General features: G+C 36.8%; 7 protein-coding genes across 9 annotated transcripts; 5 read left to right on the top strand and 2 right to left on the bottom strand.

Annotated features, from left to right (window-relative positions):
• Positions 1-37: 37 nt before the first annotated feature.
• On the top strand, positions 38-2,803 carry AT2G40620 (Basic-leucine zipper (bZIP) transcription factor family protein). The gene is made up of 4 exons (NM_129624.5): positions 38-809; positions 1,603-1,735; positions 1,828-1,912; positions 1,993-2,803. Exons 1-4 carry the CDS (start codon positions 349-351, stop codon positions 2,415-2,417), a joined length of 1,104 nt encoding a protein of 367 aa, NP_181594.1. The 5' UTR covers positions 38-348; the 3' UTR covers positions 2,418-2,803.
• A 3,712-nt stretch (positions 2,804-6,515) lies between these two features.
• On the top strand, positions 6,516-8,430 carry EXPA8 (expansin A8). Its single transcript, NM_129623.3, has 3 exons — positions 6,516-6,890; positions 6,990-7,302; positions 7,794-8,430. Exons 1-3 carry the CDS (start codon positions 6,749-6,751, stop codon positions 8,098-8,100), a joined length of 762 nt encoding a protein of 253 aa, NP_181593.1. The 5' UTR covers positions 6,516-6,748; the 3' UTR covers positions 8,101-8,430.
• Positions 8,431-8,508: 78 nt separating this feature from the next.
• On the top strand, positions 8,509-10,397 carry AT2G40600 (appr-1-p processing enzyme family protein). Its single transcript, NM_129622.4, has 7 exons — positions 8,509-8,986; positions 9,178-9,226; positions 9,316-9,418; positions 9,523-9,618; positions 9,707-9,781; positions 9,974-10,043; positions 10,132-10,397. Exons 1-7 carry the CDS (start codon positions 8,684-8,686, stop codon positions 10,207-10,209), a joined length of 774 nt encoding a protein of 257 aa, NP_030605.2. The 5' UTR covers positions 8,509-8,683; the 3' UTR covers positions 10,210-10,397.
• A 275-nt stretch (positions 10,398-10,672) lies between these two features.
• AT2G40590 (Ribosomal protein S26e family protein) lies at positions 10,673-12,237 on the top strand. The gene is made up of 5 exons (NM_129621.4): positions 10,673-10,878; positions 10,962-11,054; positions 11,153-11,237; positions 11,360-11,493; positions 11,926-12,237. Exons 1-5 carry the CDS (start codon positions 10,876-10,878, stop codon positions 12,004-12,006), a joined length of 396 nt encoding a protein of 131 aa, NP_181591.1. The 5' UTR covers positions 10,673-10,875; the 3' UTR covers positions 12,007-12,237.
• AT2G40580 (Protein kinase superfamily protein) lies at positions 12,218-13,357 on the bottom strand. The gene has a single exon (NM_129620.2). The coding sequence runs from the start codon at positions 13,255-13,257 to the stop codon at positions 12,322-12,324; it is 936 nt and encodes a 311-aa protein (NP_181590.1). The 5' UTR covers positions 13,258-13,357; the 3' UTR covers positions 12,218-12,321.
• Positions 13,358-13,705: 348 nt separating this feature from the next.
• On the bottom strand, positions 13,706-16,399 carry AT2G40570 (initiator tRNA phosphoribosyl transferase family protein). 3 transcript variants are annotated; one of them, NM_129619.5, is made up of 7 exons: positions 15,852-16,396; positions 15,584-15,729; positions 14,828-15,503; positions 14,580-14,680; positions 14,375-14,483; positions 14,239-14,298; positions 13,706-14,102 (listed from the first exon to the last, which is right to left on the bottom strand). In NM_129619.5, exons 1-7 carry the CDS (start codon positions 16,153-16,155, stop codon positions 13,933-13,935), a joined length of 1,566 nt encoding a protein of 521 aa, NP_181589.3. In that variant the 5' UTR covers positions 16,156-16,396; the 3' UTR covers positions 13,706-13,932. The 3 variants fall into 3 exon arrangements, with proteins under 3 accessions (NP_181589.3, NP_001325110.1, NP_001031519.1); NM_001036442.1 differs by having other exon boundaries at positions 13,729-14,102; positions 14,239-14,292; positions 14,371-14,483; positions 15,852-16,386; NM_001336847.1 differs by having other exon boundaries at positions 13,718-14,102; positions 15,584-16,399.
• A 1,205-nt stretch (positions 16,400-17,604) lies between these two features.
• On the top strand, positions 17,605-18,516 carry AT2G40560 (Protein kinase superfamily protein; the record flags this gene model as incomplete). Its single annotated transcript, NM_129618.1, has 1 exon — positions 17,605-18,516. One exon carries the CDS (start codon positions 17,605-17,607, stop codon positions 18,514-18,516), a length of 912 nt encoding a protein of 303 aa, NP_181588.1.
• Positions 18,517-18,938: the final 422 nt, after the last annotated feature.

The following is an 18,938-nucleotide window of genomic DNA, read 5'->3' as shown; positions in this document are numbered from 1 at the left end:
TAATGAAAAACAAAAATATTGTTGAACAAGGAATTGTAATTTATATGTTTCTATGTATATGTGAATAAGATCAAATGTAAAAAGAGAAGTATATGATTTGTGTGATCAAAAGACAGCTTGAAAGTTTGGATAGACGAAAACAAGGGTTAAAAAGATAAAAGATCTCACAAACGACGCTGTTTTGGAGCCTGTTCCGTGTTTTTTTGTGGCCATCATCATCACCTTCGGACACAACGTGATATCTGAATCTCTCCCTCTCTCTCTCTCTCTCTTTCGCTGTCCGATTCCGACAGATAGACAGAGGGCGCGAAACAGAGAGAAAATAAGAAGAAGAAGGACGATCCAGATATGGAGGATCCTTCTAACCCACAACCAAACCAGAGCAATCTCTCGCAATGCCCGCCTTTAGCCACAGCTCCGACACCTGCGCCAGTTCGTGGTCCGTACCACCGGAGAGCACATTCGGAGGTCCAATTCCGTCTCCCTGAAGATCTGGATCTCTCTGAACCATTCGGAGGATTCGATGAGCTTGGATCCGAAGATGATCTCTTTTGCTCATACATGGACATTGAGAAACTTGGATCCGGATCCGGATCCGCATCCGATTCGGCTGGTCCTTCTGCTCCTAGGTCTGATAACCCGTTTTCCGCTGAGAATGGAGGTGCGGAGGCTGGGAATTCGAGACCTCGACACAGGCATAGCCTCTCCGTTGATGGCTCTTCGACTTTGGAGTCAATTGAGGCTAAGAAAGCTATGGCTCCTGATAAGCTCGCTGAGCTTTGGGTCGTCGACCCTAAAAGAGCTAAAAGGTTTCATCTTTAATCCCCAAACGTCGAGAATTTTGTTTGATATGATTGAAATCTAGTTCCTTGTTTTATGCTTTTGTTTACAATTCGTGGGGAAGAAAGGCAGTTTCTTTATGACCTTTTATTGATGAATATGTAATCTTTTGATGTTGATGTGATGCATTAGTCATTAGGTGTTCTTTTGGAGATCTTTTTGTTTTTCTTGGTTACGTGAGTACATCACCTTTTCTTTTTGACTATGATCTCGAATCTCAACGATAACTGATTTTTAACTGAAATTTTAGTTATAGCTTCTACTATGCTGCTTTTTTATTTTAGGTCTTTCCTGCTGAGAGAGAGAGACCATGAGGGACCCATAAGTTTGCTTTTTTGTCTAAATTCCAAGTTGAATTCTGTGAGAATGTGTCTCTTTCATGATGATTTTATGGCCCCCAACTAATTTTTTTTTGTACTAGCTTTTGCTTGATTGGTCTGTTCAATTCCTGTTTGGTTAGAGATCATATTTGATGATGTTTTTTTGTGTGGTATGGCTTTCAAGATGATCCCTTTTTTACATTCACTTTTAGTAGTCAACTGTTTGGAATTGGAAATTATAGTTTCAAGTGACTTTGGTTCAAATTGTTTGGGAATTAGCTTTGTGTGAGATCTGATCTGTGTCAATAGGGTTAAGGGTGATCTAATGTAATCTCTCGGATGATTCTTTGGTGATGGTCACTATTAATTGCATGACTGTTCTTGTGACTTTTATTAATTGATGCTCCAAAGTGTCTAATCCTGTCTCATGCACTCTGTGCAGGATAATTGCTAATCGACAGTCTGCTGCTCGTTCGAAAGAGAGGAAGGCTCGGTATATCTTGGAGCTCGAGAGGAAAGTTCAGACCTTGCAAACTGAAGCTACTACCCTTTCAGCACAGTTGTCTTTGTTCCAGGTTTCTTATACATTCTCCTTCTTTGCACATTTTTCAGTTACTGCAATAACATTCAGTTTCTCATCTACGGCCTAATAACTTGCTTCTTACAGAGAGACACAACTGGTTTGTCATCTGAGAATACAGAGCTCAAGCTTCGTTTACAGGTCATGGAACAACAAGCTAAGTTGCGAGATGGTATGGATTAATCTCTCAATCCCTCACTTTATATGATTATTTGGGGTTTAAGGTCGTTTACTAATGAGTTCCCTCGGCAGCACTGAACGAGCAACTGAAAAAGGAAGTTGAGAGGCTGAAATTCGCCACGGGAGAAGTCTCACCCGCGGATGCTTATAACCTCGGAATGGCACACATGCAATATCAGCAACAACCACAACAATCCTTCTTTCAACATCATCATCAGCAACAAACCGATGCTCAAAACCTGCAACAAATGACTCATCAGTTTCATCTCTTCCAGCCTAACAACAACCAGAACCAATCTTCTCGCACAAACCCTCCCACCGCTCATCAGCTTATGCATCACGCTACTTCTAATGCCCCGGCTCAATCTCATTCCTATTCAGAGGCAATGCATGAAGACCATCTTGGCCGGTTACAGGGGCTTGACATTAGCAGCTGTGGCAGAGGCTCAAACTTTGGTAGGTCTGACACCGTCAGTGAAAGCAGCAGCACTATGTGAGGCTGCCTTTCCCAGATTCCCCTTTGTCGATAAACCTATTCTTTCGCCCTCCCTTGAAATCTTTAGCTAAAAAGTAACATCTTCGTGACAGTCGGATTCATTTTTTATTCTGTAAAACTGGTTTTTTGGGGGGTTTTGGGGTTTCAACTTTAGAGACCACAGTTGTTTTAACTTGTCTGATTTCTCATTTCCTGATTCATCTTGTTCTCCTGGGGAGCTACTGAATTATAAACAGATCATATTTCTGTTTCTTTATGTTGTCATGATTCCCTAGTTGCTTTCGTCAATCATCCCTATGATAGATGGTTGAATTTGGATTTGGCTTTGGCTTGAACCAGATCAGAAAGTGTTTTGTTTTGCAGGTCTCCTAGCTACATCACTTTGTGTTATTTTCATTTCCAGTAAATTGGATTTGTAGGAAAATTTCTATTCGTTGGGCATGGAATTGGCTACTTTTATAGTTCCACATGTACTTTTGCTTCAAGCACAAGGTTCTCAAGATAATTCCCATTAGAACCCTAACGTCCGCACTACAAAGCACAAACCAAACGTAGTTTCGTTGGAACATATGGAGATTTTGAAAAACCCACTTAAGCTAATTAGAAACTAGAGGAGGGTTACGTGTTAAACCGGGTCAAGACACAAATTACATGAACCAAACTAGCCATGTTGAAGCCACTTATAAGGTGCCCTAACTACCAAACAACAAAATTAAATACTCACATGAGAATCTCTCAACTATATCTTGAGAAAAGCTCAAGAACAATTGAAGTTTATTTATCTTGGTGTCGGCTCTTAGAAGTTGGGTCATTGAAATGACGTTCTCTCTTTGGACATAACCATTTTTCAGGCACGTAGTTATGGAGAGTCCCAATAGTTTTGGGGCAACAAATAGACAAAAACCTTGTGATGGTTACTTAAAGTATGGTCCCTTTAGTTTGGTTCATCTTTGGATAGACCTCACGTGACCTTTTTGTGGATACAATTCAACAGTTTTTTTGCATCAATTGATTCTTGCTCTTATCCAGCTTCAAAAAATAGATGAGTGTCTCATTGGCAATGAATGTAGTCGAAAATTTTATTAACAAAGAAACTAAACTATTTAAAATCTTTCGATTAATTTCATAGTAGATGTGTACACTGATAGTAAACCTTTACCTATTAAATTAAGATTCAACCAACCACTAAAAGATTCTATGTCAAGAAATCTTACCAAAAAGAAGACGGTAGTTTTCAAAACTAAAACTAGTCCCACTGTCGATCTAAAATAGTATATATATCATAGTATTCTTCTTCTTGGTGGATTTTTTTAAAAAATTATATCAACATAGTGAATATTGCTCTCTTTAATAAAACCTATATATGATGGTACTTTATGTGTTGTGTGACTTACTGTATGAGTTTACCTAATTTTTTTTTTTTTGAATTTAATGTTAAATTAGATTCAAAAAGAGAACTGAACGTTTTTACAACAAGTGCAACAATTTTTTAAAGAAGCTTTGAAAATTTTAAATAGAAACTCTTAATCACTTTTCTCAATGTATCCTCCTTGATGCAAACCAAAGTTGGAGTCCATTGTTGTATCTCTGATCGCCACTGATTTTGAGAGCCGAAAGTTGATTGCGAATGTGTATATCAATCCATTTGATAAGACGACTAGATGGGTTGGGTCGTGTACCATGTTTACGCTCATTGCGTTCTCTCCAAATGGTATGTATCGATGCTTGCAACACATATCTAGCAAGTAAGCGCTGCAACTCTGTCCCGCCACTGTAAACCTAATTTTACCTAATTAATAAACTTTAATAAACTTTTGCCTAATTTACCTAATTTTGCTCTCTTTAATAAACTTTTTCCGACGAGAAAAAAGATAATAGTAAACCTTTCCCAAAAATAACAAACATATACAGTAGTAGTTTTCTTACAAAAATCCTTGTTTGTTTTCTGCCAAAATCAAAATACATTTCTTAATTTGTAGGGACTTACGAAGTAACCTATATATGGGTAATCATTTCATAATCGGTTATCACTTCATTGATTCTGAAAGTTTCACCGCTTTTGTTGATGTCGATAGACTGATTGGGTTTCGCTTCCATGTTTTTATTCTTTTTTTCCATGGGACCAAACTTTAGGACTTACTTTGTATAATTCTAAACATTTTTCATTTTTCTAATGAAATATTTACCTTCTTAGCAAAAAACCTATATATGGGTAATATGGCTGTTTTAGTTGATCACGTTTAGGCACTTAAGCATACAATAGATATATAGAAGAGTAACTAAGGAATAGGATGTATAAAGGATTAAAGGGGACACAAGAAAATGACGTATCAAAGAAATGCATGAGAGCGTTAAAACGTCGAAGCGGCCTTTGCATGTGCTTGTAACATGGTAGGGCTATCTACTGACCCACTTACTAATATTTTTTAATGTATTAGTGGCCTGTCTAGTCAATCCAGGTAATTTAAATAACTAAGCATATACATAATTCGTATTTAAACCCTAACAATTTTGGAAAATTTTGTCTTAAAACTTGATTACATGAAAATCGCAAATTTCTGAAATTCAGAGCTAATCAACCACTAAACTGATATGTTGCCATAAAAATTTAAGTGATCATAATATATCATTCAATAAATATAAAATGTACTGACGACTTACAAAAAAAATAAAAGCTAGTTCCACATGAAGTATATCTATATATGCCTACACGAAATATACAATAAGAAATGAGCACGATGTATGAAAGAACTAGTTGTTGTCATATGCATAGTATCAATTCATCATTGGCATGCTAACAAGATCAATTAAAATATTCTAAAGAACCATGACTATTAAGCTCATTTTCAACAAAGGAACAAAAAAACAAAATCTGTAGTAGTTGTTTATCGAATATCTATATACTATAAAGTCGAAAGCATCATATGAATTAACACACCAATTGTTGATTTGGTGAATATCTTTATATAGTCAACACCCGCTAGTTCGTAAGATTAAATCTTTGATATGGTTCCAATTTCCAAAATTTTAAGGTGATCCGAACAAAAATAGAAGTGATACGAAAGTCTAAATTCTAGACTGTGCGTTATTCCCGCTTATTATTTTAGAAAGTAAAATCCGGAAACTATACTAACAAGGATTGCAGCTGATAAAAATTACTTCCAAATTCCAATGTGCTCATATTTCAAAACAATGTGTACGCCCTTATTTTAAATTCTAATGTGCTCATAATTAAGCTCATGTTTGAATATGTTCACTTAAACCGTTATTTTGTCATCTGTAATTCGACTCCTCCACCCACAAAATATTTGGATAGGCTCCCGACATGGAGGCCATCACTACGTAAATGCAACAGTGACAAAATAAAGTATAAGAAAAACTTGATTATCATCCTATGTAAATATTTATATATCTAAGAGGAACCGTGATAAGATTCTTAAACTGATCTAAGTTTTTCAAAGTAAATTGCCCGTTGAACATGATGATGCATTGATTACAAGTCTTTTGTTGTATAACTTTTAACACACAAAAATAGTATTTTATCAACAACAAAAAAAAAACCTTCAACAAAAATGTGAGGTATGATCTTATGAGTTATGACCAACGTAAAATGAAGTAAAAGACAAATTAATAAATACTTAAGTGTATTGAAGCATGTGCAAGTATGGGCCACTTGATTAGGAATCGAAGTTGGTCTAACCGCAACATTTGCATGTGGCCACAACCTTCAAAGTCCCTTGATCTTATTATATCATTAATGATCCATTCACATTTTTTTCTTTTCTAACTGTTTAATTTTGTTGTCCACAAACATATTTTACAATACATATATAAATCTGGCCGCAACAAAAAATAAAATAAATATATCTTACTCTGCTCAAGGTTAACGGTGGCATACATTGTTGACTTTGCTTCTAGTTATCCACACAAGTCACCCATTTGGCCATTTCTAAATTTGATGTTCCATTTCGTTGGAGAAAAAAACCCCTATGTGTGTATTAATGTATGAAAGAATACCAAAAGATAATAAGGATATTCATTGGGATTTAACGAGAAATAAAAGGCACAATTCTCTCGCAAATTGGTCAAAAATACGAATAAATAAATCAACTAAATACCCAAAAAGGTGAAAGAATTAGAGACACCCCAATGTACTTCATATAGTAAACATTTAAATATGATTATCGCTTGGCACAATTATTCACTCGAGTACCCCTATATATACCCATTCCTTCCATTTGTAGATTCCATATTATTCACGATTCTCATCAAATCATCTCCGATACTCACAACCGAAATAACTAACCCCTCCTCAACAAAAAACAACAAAACATGTACACTCCATCATACTTAAAATATTCAATAATCTCAATTATATCCGTATTATTCCTCCAAGGAACTCATGGAGACGACGGAGGTTGGCAAGGTGGTCACGCCACGTTTTACGGCGGCGAAGATGCTTCCGGCACCATGGGTACGTATGACCAATCCCAATATCTAAAAATGCATAAGTTAGCTAAATTGTCTCTTTATCCACGTGTAAGTTAGCTAACAAGTGGCATGCACAAATCAGGCGGAGCTTGTGGCTATGGAAATTTGTATGGCCAAGGTTACGGGACGAACACGGCGGCTTTAAGTACGGCTCTATTCAACAACGGACTCACGTGTGGCGCGTGCTATGAGATGAAGTGTAACGATGACCCGAGGTGGTGTCTCGGGTCAACCATCACCGTCACAGCTACAAACTTTTGCCCACCTAACCCTGGCCTCTCCAACGATAATGGAGGTTGGTGCAATCCTCCTCTTCAGCATTTCGACCTCGCCGAGCCAGCTTTTCTTCAGATCGCTCAGTATCGTGCCGGCATTGTTCCTGTCTCTTTCCGAAGGTCCGTTTACTTTTCTTTAAACTTGGGACGCTAAGTGATAAGATTGCGAAAAGACAATTAACTGACAGTTTTTAACATGTAGTCCCAATCCATATATAGTAGTGTTTACTATTAACAAATTTTCAAAACATTAAAATTGTAGGTTTATTTGGGAAAAGAAAAACACACTTTTTTTTAACAAAACCAACCTTTACCTTATAAATTTACTAGTCCGAAACTAATAGACAAGTCTTTTGTAGCTAGTAGCTACCATAGTTAAAACTTAATACCCAACAAAGAATTTGTTCCTAATTAATCTCTATTTAATGAGCTTATCTTAACTAAATAGTATATGTTTTTTGGGTCTTAAATGGGATATAGCATTTTTCTGATAATGTTTAACACTAAAACCACACTATTAAGCAATAGCCTATGCAAGATCTTGTATGTATAAGTCCATGTTTCTTAAATAATGGCTTAATTTTGTCGGTGTTTTTACGTGATTATTGCAGAGTACCATGTATGAAGAAAGGAGGAATAAGGTTTACGATCAACGGACACTCATACTTCAACCTCGTTCTGATCTCCAACGTAGGAGGAGCAGGAGACGTACACGCCGTCTCAATCAAAGGCTCAAAAACACAGTCGTGGCAAGCGATGTCTAGAAACTGGGGACAAAACTGGCAGAGCAATTCATACATGAACGACCAAAGCCTTTCCTTCCAGGTAACGACCAGCGATGGTCGCACACTCGTTAGCAACGACGTGGCTCCTTCTAATTGGCAGTTCGGACAAACCTACCAAGGTGGTCAGTTCTGATCCAAACCATCATCCACATCTCTCTGTTTTGGGTGCTGACGTGGCTGCATATTGCTGAGGTGGCTCGTAAGCACCCGCTTAATTAGCTTAGCCTTTTTTTTCTCTTATTTACGAATTATTGCTTCAATGGTTGTATTTTCATTGTGCCTACAAAAAAGCAAGGTTTTTTTACATGTTTATTGGATTTTTTTCTTCTCTTTATAAGCCAATATCGACGCCCAAAAGAATGAAATTACACATGAATTGATTTAATAATTTCGAATTTTATTTAATCAACTACAAAGGTTTTTTTTTTTTTCCTTACACAAAGTGTTTATATACACGATTATAAACTATCCGGACAAACCGGTTCACCAAACGAAAATCAAATGTGTAAACCACATTATCATCTCTAATAGCAACCCCGCCAAAAATAAGCCATTGTATCTTGTAGTAAACTTGTATGATTGTATCCATCACATCACAATTTGATGTTTATGAAATCTTTGAGTGCTTTCTCATCTAATCAGGCCCATAAGTAGGCCATTATCATCACTATTAGTAATGGGCCAAAACCCCGTGAATTTGGTCACGCACGACTCAAATGAGACGACAATGGTTGACCTCTGGACTCTCGAGTCTCCCTGGATTACTACACTCGAGCTCGACGATCCTTAGACCAACTTCGTCTTCTTCCTCGAGAGCTTCTCTGATCTCCTTCGCCGTTAATAATTTCCACACGATCGCTTCTTCTTCGTCTACTCTCTCTTCTCGCTTGACAACTGTATCATCGTCCATGGCTTCTGGTGACGAAGGAGCTGTTTTCAATTTGTCTGATTCTAGCCTTCTTAAGATCCTTAAAGGAGACATCACCAAGTGGTCTGTTGATTCTTCCTCCGATGCTATTGTAAAGTCTCTCTCTTTCTCAATCAATTCAAAATTCTAGGGCTGGTTTTCCCACAATTGATATATTTCTAAAATTAGATGGAAACTTGAGCGTTGGTGATGAAAATGGTTTGATAGGATCTTGAATTGTATAATTAGGTCTCTCGAATTTTGCTGCATGATTAGTTTGACTTAGGAAGTCTGTTTCGTCAGGTCAATCCAGCAAATGAGCGTATGTTAGGTGGTGGTGGTGCTGATGGAGGTATGTTTTAGGATCCTTTGTCCTGTTCAATCCAATGCCATTGTGTGATTGTGCTGGTGTAATCTGAAATCTGATTATGTATGTGACAGCAATACATAGAGCTGCTGGGCCACAACTCAGAGCTGCATGCTATGAGGTTCCTGAAGTTCGTCCTGGAGTCCGTTGTCCAACTGGAGAAGCAAGAATTACTCCGTGAGATTACCCTTTTTTTAACTCGTGTATAAATGTAGATTGAGGTAGTTTGAAATTGGTATTGTTGAGTGATGGAAACCAGTTGGATTGAAAAATTGGAACAGGGGTTTTAACTTGCCTGCATCGCGTGTGATTCACACTGTTGGACCTATCTATGACTCAGATGTCAACCCTCAAGAATCTCTCACCAATTCGTACAAGTAAGCGTAAACACTGTTTCTCTCGTTTACTATACTTGACATGTTTGTTTCCTCTGGTACCAACAATTCATCTTTTTTCTTGCTACAGAAATAGTCTGAGAGTTGCAAAGGAAAACAATATCAAATACATTGCATTTCCTGCCATATCTTGTGGGATTTACGGGTAAAGTTGTCACAACCAGAGACCTAAGTTGTTCATATTGTTTTCCTATTTAGTTTTTTTGCTCTTAGAGTGAGTATGATTTGCTACTAGACCAATCCATCTAATTTTTTACCTTTAGTGATTGACAACTCTTGGAAAGTTTGTGCAAGGTGAAAGTGAAACCTTATGTTCGAAATCAATTGTTTTTGTTAGATATCCTTTTGATGAAGCTGCTGCGATAGGTATTTCAACCATCAAACAATTCTCTACTGACTTTAAAGAGGTAAAGATAAGTTTCTCTTGTCTAGATTGTTGCACTTCCCGCTAAGTGACTGACACTTTTTTGATCTCGTATTCTTATTCTTATCAAGGTGCATTTTGTTTTGTTCGCGGACGACATATTCAGCGTATGGGTAAACAAAGCAAAGGAGGTGCTACAAAAAGCCTAAAGTCCAATCAATGGCCGAAGATACACAAAAATATTCCCCAATCCTTCGCACAAACAAATCATTTGCTATTTGTGTTGCGTTATGAATGCCTTGTGATTATTCGTTACATTTAGATTTGGTAATAAAGAAAATTCTTGCATCTAAAAGAAAAGGTTTATCACTTGACTCCCTTATTATGTCTTCCCATATGACTAGTTATCTCCAAGACCCTGCCAAGTGAAACCGAAAAACCTAAATAGGATTCTCTCGAAAGGTAAGAAGTGTGTAAAATAAGCTGCTTGCATTTCTTCTTGGTCTTCCTGAGTTCGGAGCTGAGGCCATCACTATGTTTGGAAAGAGCAAATGTAAACGCGAGAAACACAAACAGAAGAAAACGTTTTATCATAGAAACAGAAAAAACAAAAGGTTAATCACTTGACCACTGAAGATTGCCCGTGCTCAGCAACCATCTCTGAGTGAGGAACGAAAAGTCACTGCCAGTGTTTATTTTAAAACAAGAGAAAATAAAGCCTAAGCCCACTATGTAAAAGCCCATCGTAATTTAAGGCCCAATAAGTAACAATAAAGATCATCTCCTCTATCGATGAGAAGCGAGTAAACCCTAGCAGCGGACACACACTTAAGTCCATCGACATCTGGAGAGTGAGAAGAGAGGAATAGCCAAAGATGGTACTCTCATTCATCGGTTGCTTATCTTTGAATTACAATAAAGATAGAGAATTGATGATCTTCCATTGTTGTTTGTGTTGCAGACTTTCAAGCGAAGGAACGGTGGGAGGAACAAGCACAACAGAGGACACGTCAACCCAATCAGATGCTCCAACTGCGGCAAATGCTGCCCTAAGGTACTCTCTTCCTCCTTCTCTTCTCCAATCAATCAATCTCCAGTAACTCCTATGTGGATTTTGATTAGATCTTGTGGTGGTAATATAAATTTGGATAGGACAAGGCCATTAAGAGGTTCATTGTGAGGAACATTGTGGAGCAGGCTGCTATTAGAGATGTTCAGGAAGCTAGCGTCTATGAGGGTATCATTTCATTCCTCTCTTTTATGTTTCTTTGACCTTTGTTATAATTCTACATTATAAAGTTTGGATTTTTAGACTATTGGCATTAGATTTCCAGCTTGATTGAATCATGTAATTGACAGGATACACATTGCCGAAGCTATATGCAAAGACGCAATACTGTGTCTCCTGTGCTATCCACTCTCACGTCGTTAGAGTCCGTTCCCGCACCAACCGTAGGGTTCGTACTCCTCCTCCACGTTTCACCAGACGCAAGGTAATCTCTCTCTCATTCTCAACTAAATGATAATAGTTTTAAGTTCCATTTCTCTATCTTTAGTTAAGCGTACTTCGTTTTGTGTTAAGATAATAAAGGTGCAACTTGTTTCTATTATATACTAATATCTCTGTGAAATACTAAGGAAGTTTTAAGTATATCTGGTTACTAAGACCTTTACAAAGTGTAGTTGAATCTTGCATAACCATATTTTGCAGATGTGTGTAGATCATTTCCTGTTACCATTTGAACTATAATAGTTGTTTCAAAATAGACTTTCGAGGTAGATTAAGCAAACCAGTACCTTCACTTAATCGACCTCGAAAGTCTATTTTGTTTTCAATGAGACTCTTCTGTTTTTTTTCTTTTGTTGTTGAAATGATTCACTCTTCTGAGATTTTACTGAATTGTTTTCGACATTATCATCATCAGGAGGATACTCCCAAGCCTGGACAGCCAGGACAGGCCCCTCGTCCAGCTGGGCCTGGAGCTGCAGCTGCACCGCGTGTCTGAAGCCTGCAATCAGCTTAAATTGTAGTTTCATTTTTCAAGATTTTTGTTTTTCTTATGTTGGCTTCAGATTTTGTTTCCTTGTGAATCTCCTTATGTTTTTTTTTTTTTTCAAATAAATGTCTCGACTTTGTTATTATTATATATAAACCTCATAGTTTTGCAATTTGCTTAAGTTACATGGTAATGTCCTTCACATACGAAAATTTGAGATTATTTGTGAAAAATAGTTTTGAGTCCGAGAATTGAGAATTAGAAGAGAAATTGCATGCAGTAGGCGTTTAGTTTCGGTTCATAATTTCTGTCTTCATTTTCTTGTCACCAGAGCAAGCCTTGAGGCTTTGGAATCAGTTCTTCTTGTCTAACATTCAATTTTTCATTGACATTCCTTCTTACGAAAGAAGGAACCCTTAAGAAAGAAAGAAGCAATGGAAGTTTTTCAGCAGCAAAAGGATGGTCTAAGAGCTCATCCACGGTGGCCCGATTCGAAGGGCGCCATGCCAAGCACCGCCTAACAAAGTCTGTGGCCTCCGGAGAGATATCTTCGTACAGCCTCCATGTGTTAGAGCCTCTCACCTCAACAGGAATACCCCCAAACATCCTAAGAACAATACGTCCTAGAGACCATATATCACGGGCTGGTCCGATCAGTTTGTCCTTCCCAACAAACCTGTCCCGCTCAATGGCCTCAGGCGACATGTACTCCTCAAGGGTTCCAGGAAACAACAAGCTAGAGTCCATAGTAGGCTCTTTGGATAAACCGAAACCAGCAAGCTTGAGATCCCATGGCTCTCCACGTGTGTTGGAAGGGAAGACAAGTACATTTGATGGCTTGAGGTCGCAGTGGACAAAACCTTCAGAGTGAAGAGCCTTGAGTCCTTGTAGGATCATACGAGTGGCACGTCTGACACTATCTTCAGACAATCTCCCTCCGGCATCAGAGATCATCTTGTTGAGATTCCCTAAGGAAGCATACTCCATGTAGATGTAACACAAACTCATGCTTTTGGTGTTAGTCGCAAAGTGAAGATGATCGCTTGAAGCTCGGACTATGAAGGGATTGTTGTGGAAACGAAGCATGATCCTGAGCTCCTTCTCGAGATTCTTGGACTGTTCGAGAGTACTTGTCTTCTTGACGTATGATTTCCCTAAGTTTGAATCACTCTGGAGAGACACAAAGCCGAAGGTACCTAATTTGCCAAGAACACTGACAGTCTCCAATGAAGACTCTTTTAGATCTTCGATAATCTCCATAGTGATGATGAGACTAGGTTGCCTAGAACACAGACTGTCTCCAATGAAGACTTCTTTTGGTTAGCAAAACTTGTTCTGTATTTTTTTGGTTAGAACTCTGTTTCAGATTTTGTGGGGTTAATTGTTTTGATCATAAATATATATTGTTAATTTTAGTATAAACGTGTTTTATAATATTTTGGTAAAATTACTGTGTACTTTAACGATATTAACACATATATGCTGTTCAATCATCTAACTAGGAAAACTTAGTTATTAAAAAAGTGCATAGTTAACAAATGTAATCAAGATGATTTAATGTATTCTTAGAACTCATTTGTTTTTTGGTTAATTTTGATATAAAGCATATAAATGTGTTAAATAGTATTTTTTAAAAAAATTAATAATATGTTGGTAAATTACTTTGTGTGTTTAAAGATAGATAAATGTTGTTCAATCTAAATATTTAGTTAATATAAACTAAACAAATCTAACCATGAATATTTAATGATTTATGCCTATTATGGATTAATGATACATATGATGTTGTAGGAAAAACAAGTATAATGAAGTTTGTACAGATTTCAGCAAAATTTTGCAAATCAGTGAATTTTTTTTTCTTTCCTAGCCACACACACACACCAAAAAGGTTAACCAACTAAAAAGCTTGAGCGCTACATGGAGGATTTTTCTACTTCACTCGTCTGAATTTTCGCGGTGAGACGAGAGAAAACCAAAAACTTGCTTTAGATTGCCTCTAGATGGTCGAGCATTCACCGCGTATTTGCATATAAATATTAGCATCCGTCGCATATCCATTTTTGTTATACTCTTCTCTTCAAAGGATTTTCCACCATCAAAGGCCCCTGCAAAATGATTCATAATTCATATATCTCAGCATCATGTTACAATCATAAACCAATAGATCCAAGTGTTTTAGTTTTATGTGTTATAAGGTTAAAGACACCATTATGGTTCCGAAAAAGTAGTACAAAACATCACCTTCTTCATTGAATAATGACATCAAGATGGCCAAGCAAACACATATACTGATATCTTCCCCTATCATTAACAATTACAATATGGATCAGACCTACATAAGAGTTACAAACTACAAACTATGCTTTAACAAACTTACCATCTTGACAACAAACCAAGACTTTCTTCCCTGAACTCATCTTGAGCTTAGCAAAATTAACCGCGGGAGGAAGATTTCTTGATATAGAAAATCTATCAAATTTTGAACCCTGGTGATTGGTGAACATATATACATTTAATGAATATTTGTTAGAGGAAAACATTGTGTGTCATACAAGAGTTTGGTTTGTCTTAAAGGTACATACCTTCATGGGTAGATGCAAATGCTCTTCAAGATATGATACAGGGACTGAGATAGGATTTTGATCACAATTTAATATGCAGTCAATTGATGTCTCCTTACAAGCTGCAACACAAAAGGATAAGAAGATTTGATGAGAGGCCAAAGCAACAACATTTGTAGTAAGAAAGAGACAAATGTTGAGAATCTGAAGATTTTCCTAGTTAATGGAAAAGAAAGAGACTACAATTGTAGTAAGAAACTTAAACTCACCTACTTGTGATGCACCAACAGCAAGATTCGTTGATGACAACCAAAATACTAATCTTTCTTCATCAACTTTCGGTATTTGTGCACTAAGACATAAGATTTCATCACTCTTAGCGTGATTGACTCCACCATTAGATTTTGAGCATTTGACAACAACCTGAGGAGCTTCTTGACCTCTATGCGCTCGATACACTCTATCGTTTTCAACAATCTCTGCAACTTTCTGGTTACACAAGTCAGGCCCTGAGTGAATCAAATCATCAACATGTGTCCAAAAAACATTTGGGGATAAACCTCTAGCCCAACTCTCTTCATCATCACCAGCCCCTGGAATATAATTCCAACTAAACTCTGAACTAGTTCTGTTTTGAAGTTCACCAGAAGCAGAAGCTGAGACAAGGATAAGAGGTGTGAAATCCCATGAATCATGCTCAGGTACTTCATTCAACCATATAACAGTTTTCTGTGAAACCCAAAGAGGACGCAAAGGTTTTCTCAAACATGAAGCTAGAGAAGCTATATCAGCTCCACTCTCATCTAACTCTCTTGTCCACTCATCCAATCTAGCTTCAATAGAAGCCCTCTCAGTATTTGAAACCCATAGTGGTAGATGTAACGAACAATCCCATTTATCTAACAATTTCCTGATGTTATCACCATCATCATCACTAGTCAAACCCTACTCAAAAAACAGAATGTTAATACAAGAACACTTCCTCAAAAAAGACAACAAGAGTTATGATCTACATTGTAACTCACTGCATCAATGTTACATAATCTGTTCCAATGATTAAATATTGAACGGTTCACTACACAAGACCACATAGGTATCGTTTTCGACATGCTATCCGGAAAACGCTTTCCTTTACGAGTAGAATCAATAATGATGCATCCTCCTTTTTCTCCTATCCATGGCAATCACACACAACACAACGATGAACAATGCATAAAGATATATGCTTTAGAAACTAAAGATATATACTTCATTAATCTAATAATGGTGGGAAGAAGGATGAATTGATGATACCAGCGAGAAGAGGAAGATGGAGATTGAGACGAGAAGTGTTAAAGGACAAATTATTGGTATGACCATCGGTGGATTTGAAGTAGCAAGTGGCGTCGAACTTTTCAGAGTACCAGAGACCACAACGAAGGTTTGCAACGAGAGGAAGTTTAGGCCAAAGCAGAGAGATCTCGTGGACGAAGATGGAGTCTTGGTAGATAGATCGAAGAGCGTTGTAGAGACTGTTGTCTCGTCGTTTTATATTCCTTGCAGCTCTGTATATACTATCTCTTGTTGTCATCATCGGCTCTTCTGATTTTGCACCCATTGTTTGATCACCTTGGATACTATTTCTCACTTAGTCTCAAGATTATGGACGATTCTAACTCGGAGATTTTTCTTCGTTTGATTTTTTTGAATTTGGGTTTTAAGAGAGAAGGTTTATAAAGAAATAAATAAAAACAGAATTGAAGAAGAAGAAGAAGAAGAAAGAGCAGAGGGAGATCGGCGGAGCAAGAAGATGGAACAGAGGAGGGCTACGAGAGAGAGAGAGAAGGATAGGGCTCCACTATGTTTTTCACCCTTTTTTAACGGCTGGTGGGTTTATTATTATTTTATTCAGAGTTGATTTTTGTCTACACGAAAGATTATTTAGCCGGTACAAAAATACTAAATTGACATTAGGAAAAATTGGCCAAAATCTTTTATTTTCTTAAAACAAATACTAAATATTCCAAATTGTCCCCAAATCTTAAATATTAACAAAGTAATCTTATAACCTTTAAAAATCCATTATAATCTTCAATTTGTCTTTTAACATAATCCTACTTCGTAATCTTTTATCCGTTTGATAGGAAATTTAAATAAAAATTAACAATTGATATCATTAAGCTATCATAATTAAAATAATACGAAAAAGGAAACTTAATTTGGTGAATATTGGATTATTGGTTATTTGGTTTCATTTAAATAAAATTTTAAGAAATCAATTTATCAGTCTTCCTTTAGTCTTATGGGAAAAAAGTAATATCAAGTGAAAAAAATAACATATATATCGAATTTAATTGTTGAAAGTTTTTATTTTCCTACCCCATATATATATAAACACATATATCTTTTTACTTCACTTTTGCATAATTGTTTTAACAACTAATATTATTGACTCAAAATATATTCGAATAGAAAATATATCATATATCAACAATAATTGATGATGTATTTACTAAAAAAATCTACTCGATTCCAATGAATCTAGGATTACAATTACTTTTCTTTCTAAAAGTAAAATTTAAAATAATACGAAAAATCACTAATCATAAAATGAAAAAATATTAAAATTAATAGAAAGTTTTGTTTATTTATTTCAGTTTCTTTTTATATTTAGGAATATTTAAGATCAATATGTGCTTTTTAATATTCATATATTATTGTGCTAACAAATTATGTTACTTTTAATTTGTCTATATTTATTGGTTGGTTATATTTCTTGTATACACATTTTGAATAAATAATAGTGTAAATCTTTTAACATTTAGAATTTGTAATTTATAATAAATTTTCATTTTTAGCATTAAATAATATAAATATTAAATAAGTTGAGGATATAGTTTAACTAAAGCGTGTATACGATATTTCAGATTCTTAATTGGAAAAGGAAAATCTGTCCTAGCTCCAACTGAAAAAACGAACCACGCACCGACCTACAGAAAATATATATATATAGGTATAGAGAGACTGATGAAAACCTAAAGACAATCGAATACGTAAAAGCTTCACTATGATGATGGAACAAATTTGCAGAGATGATGATTGGATTGTGGACGAGTCTTCGTTGACGAAGCTCTCTTCTCTTGGCCGAGGGAACTTCGGTTACGTCTCTCTCGAGAAGGACTCCAACTCCCGACTTTACGCAAAGAAGTCATCGCCGATGCATCTCAAAAAGATTCTCGAGAAGGAGCTCAGGATCATGCATCGTTTCCGTGATCATCCTCGCATCGTCCAAGCCTCAAACAAGCTTCACTTACAAATCCAACCCTACGAATATTGCTACATCTATATGGAGTACGCCTCCAAAGGTAATCTCCATAGGTTTATATATGGTTTCCGTCGGAAAGAAGAGCCGATACCTGAGTCTTTGGTCAGTCGCACGGCTCGTATGATCCTAGAAGGACTCGAGGCTCTTCACTCCCATGGTTACGTTTACTGCGACCTCAAGCCATCCAACGTTCTCCTCTTCCCTTCCACAACTCCTGGAGAGCCGTGGGATCTCAAGCTTGCTGATTTCGGTTCATCCAAAGAGCCTGACACCGATCATGATCCTACGTCCCTTGGTACTGTTGAGTACATGCCCCCGGACTCTTTTGTACCAAACGGACTGATCGATCCGGGACATATCGATCCAGCCCTTGATATATATTCTCTAGGGTGTGTGGTTAATGAGATGTTTGGAGCTATACCTATCCAGGAGTACTTTGACGAATTTTACGTATGGCATTTGCGTGACGTTATCTCTCCGCAGGCTCAAGATTTCTTAAGGCGATGCGATGACATGCGTTCACGCAGGCCCACCGCGACTGAGCTCTTGAAACATCCTTTTATTACACAAGGACTTCCATCGCCAACAACAGAAGACAACAAGGAGATATCTAGGTCGTTGATTCCAAGTTTCTCGAAGCTTCTTTTGACCTAATCCTCTCTCTATCTCTCTTGTGTACATATGTATAAAAAAAAGAAAAAAAAAACTGGATAGTGAATTTGCTATGGCAAAGCCTAGCCGAGATGTACCAAGGATCGGTTTGACCTTGGGAACTCGTTAAATTGTGTGTGTCTTTGTTCTTTCTATTCATACAAACGAGAGTCGTACGTGAGAGATATGCAATCGAGACCAAAGTCTTCTTCCGTGATAAGATTATCAGATCGATATATCTCTATACCAAGACTTCCATCTGGTGATTTCAATTTACATACGGGGGAGAAGAAATTTCTTTATTTTATAGAAGAGTATACTTTAGTAAGGTCGATTGGTTGAGTTTGTTTCTTACTTGCATCACAAGAAAATAATCTTCTAGTCAGTTTATCTATTTGGTACTTTTTAAAGTAGAGGTGTCACAG

This window comes from Arabidopsis thaliana, chromosome 2 (assembly GCF_000001735.4).
Source record: "Arabidopsis thaliana chromosome 2, partial sequence".
Taxonomy (NCBI): domain Eukaryota; kingdom Viridiplantae; phylum Streptophyta; class Magnoliopsida; order Brassicales; family Brassicaceae; genus Arabidopsis; species Arabidopsis thaliana.
This window is presented reverse-complemented; position numbering and strand designations above follow the sequence as displayed.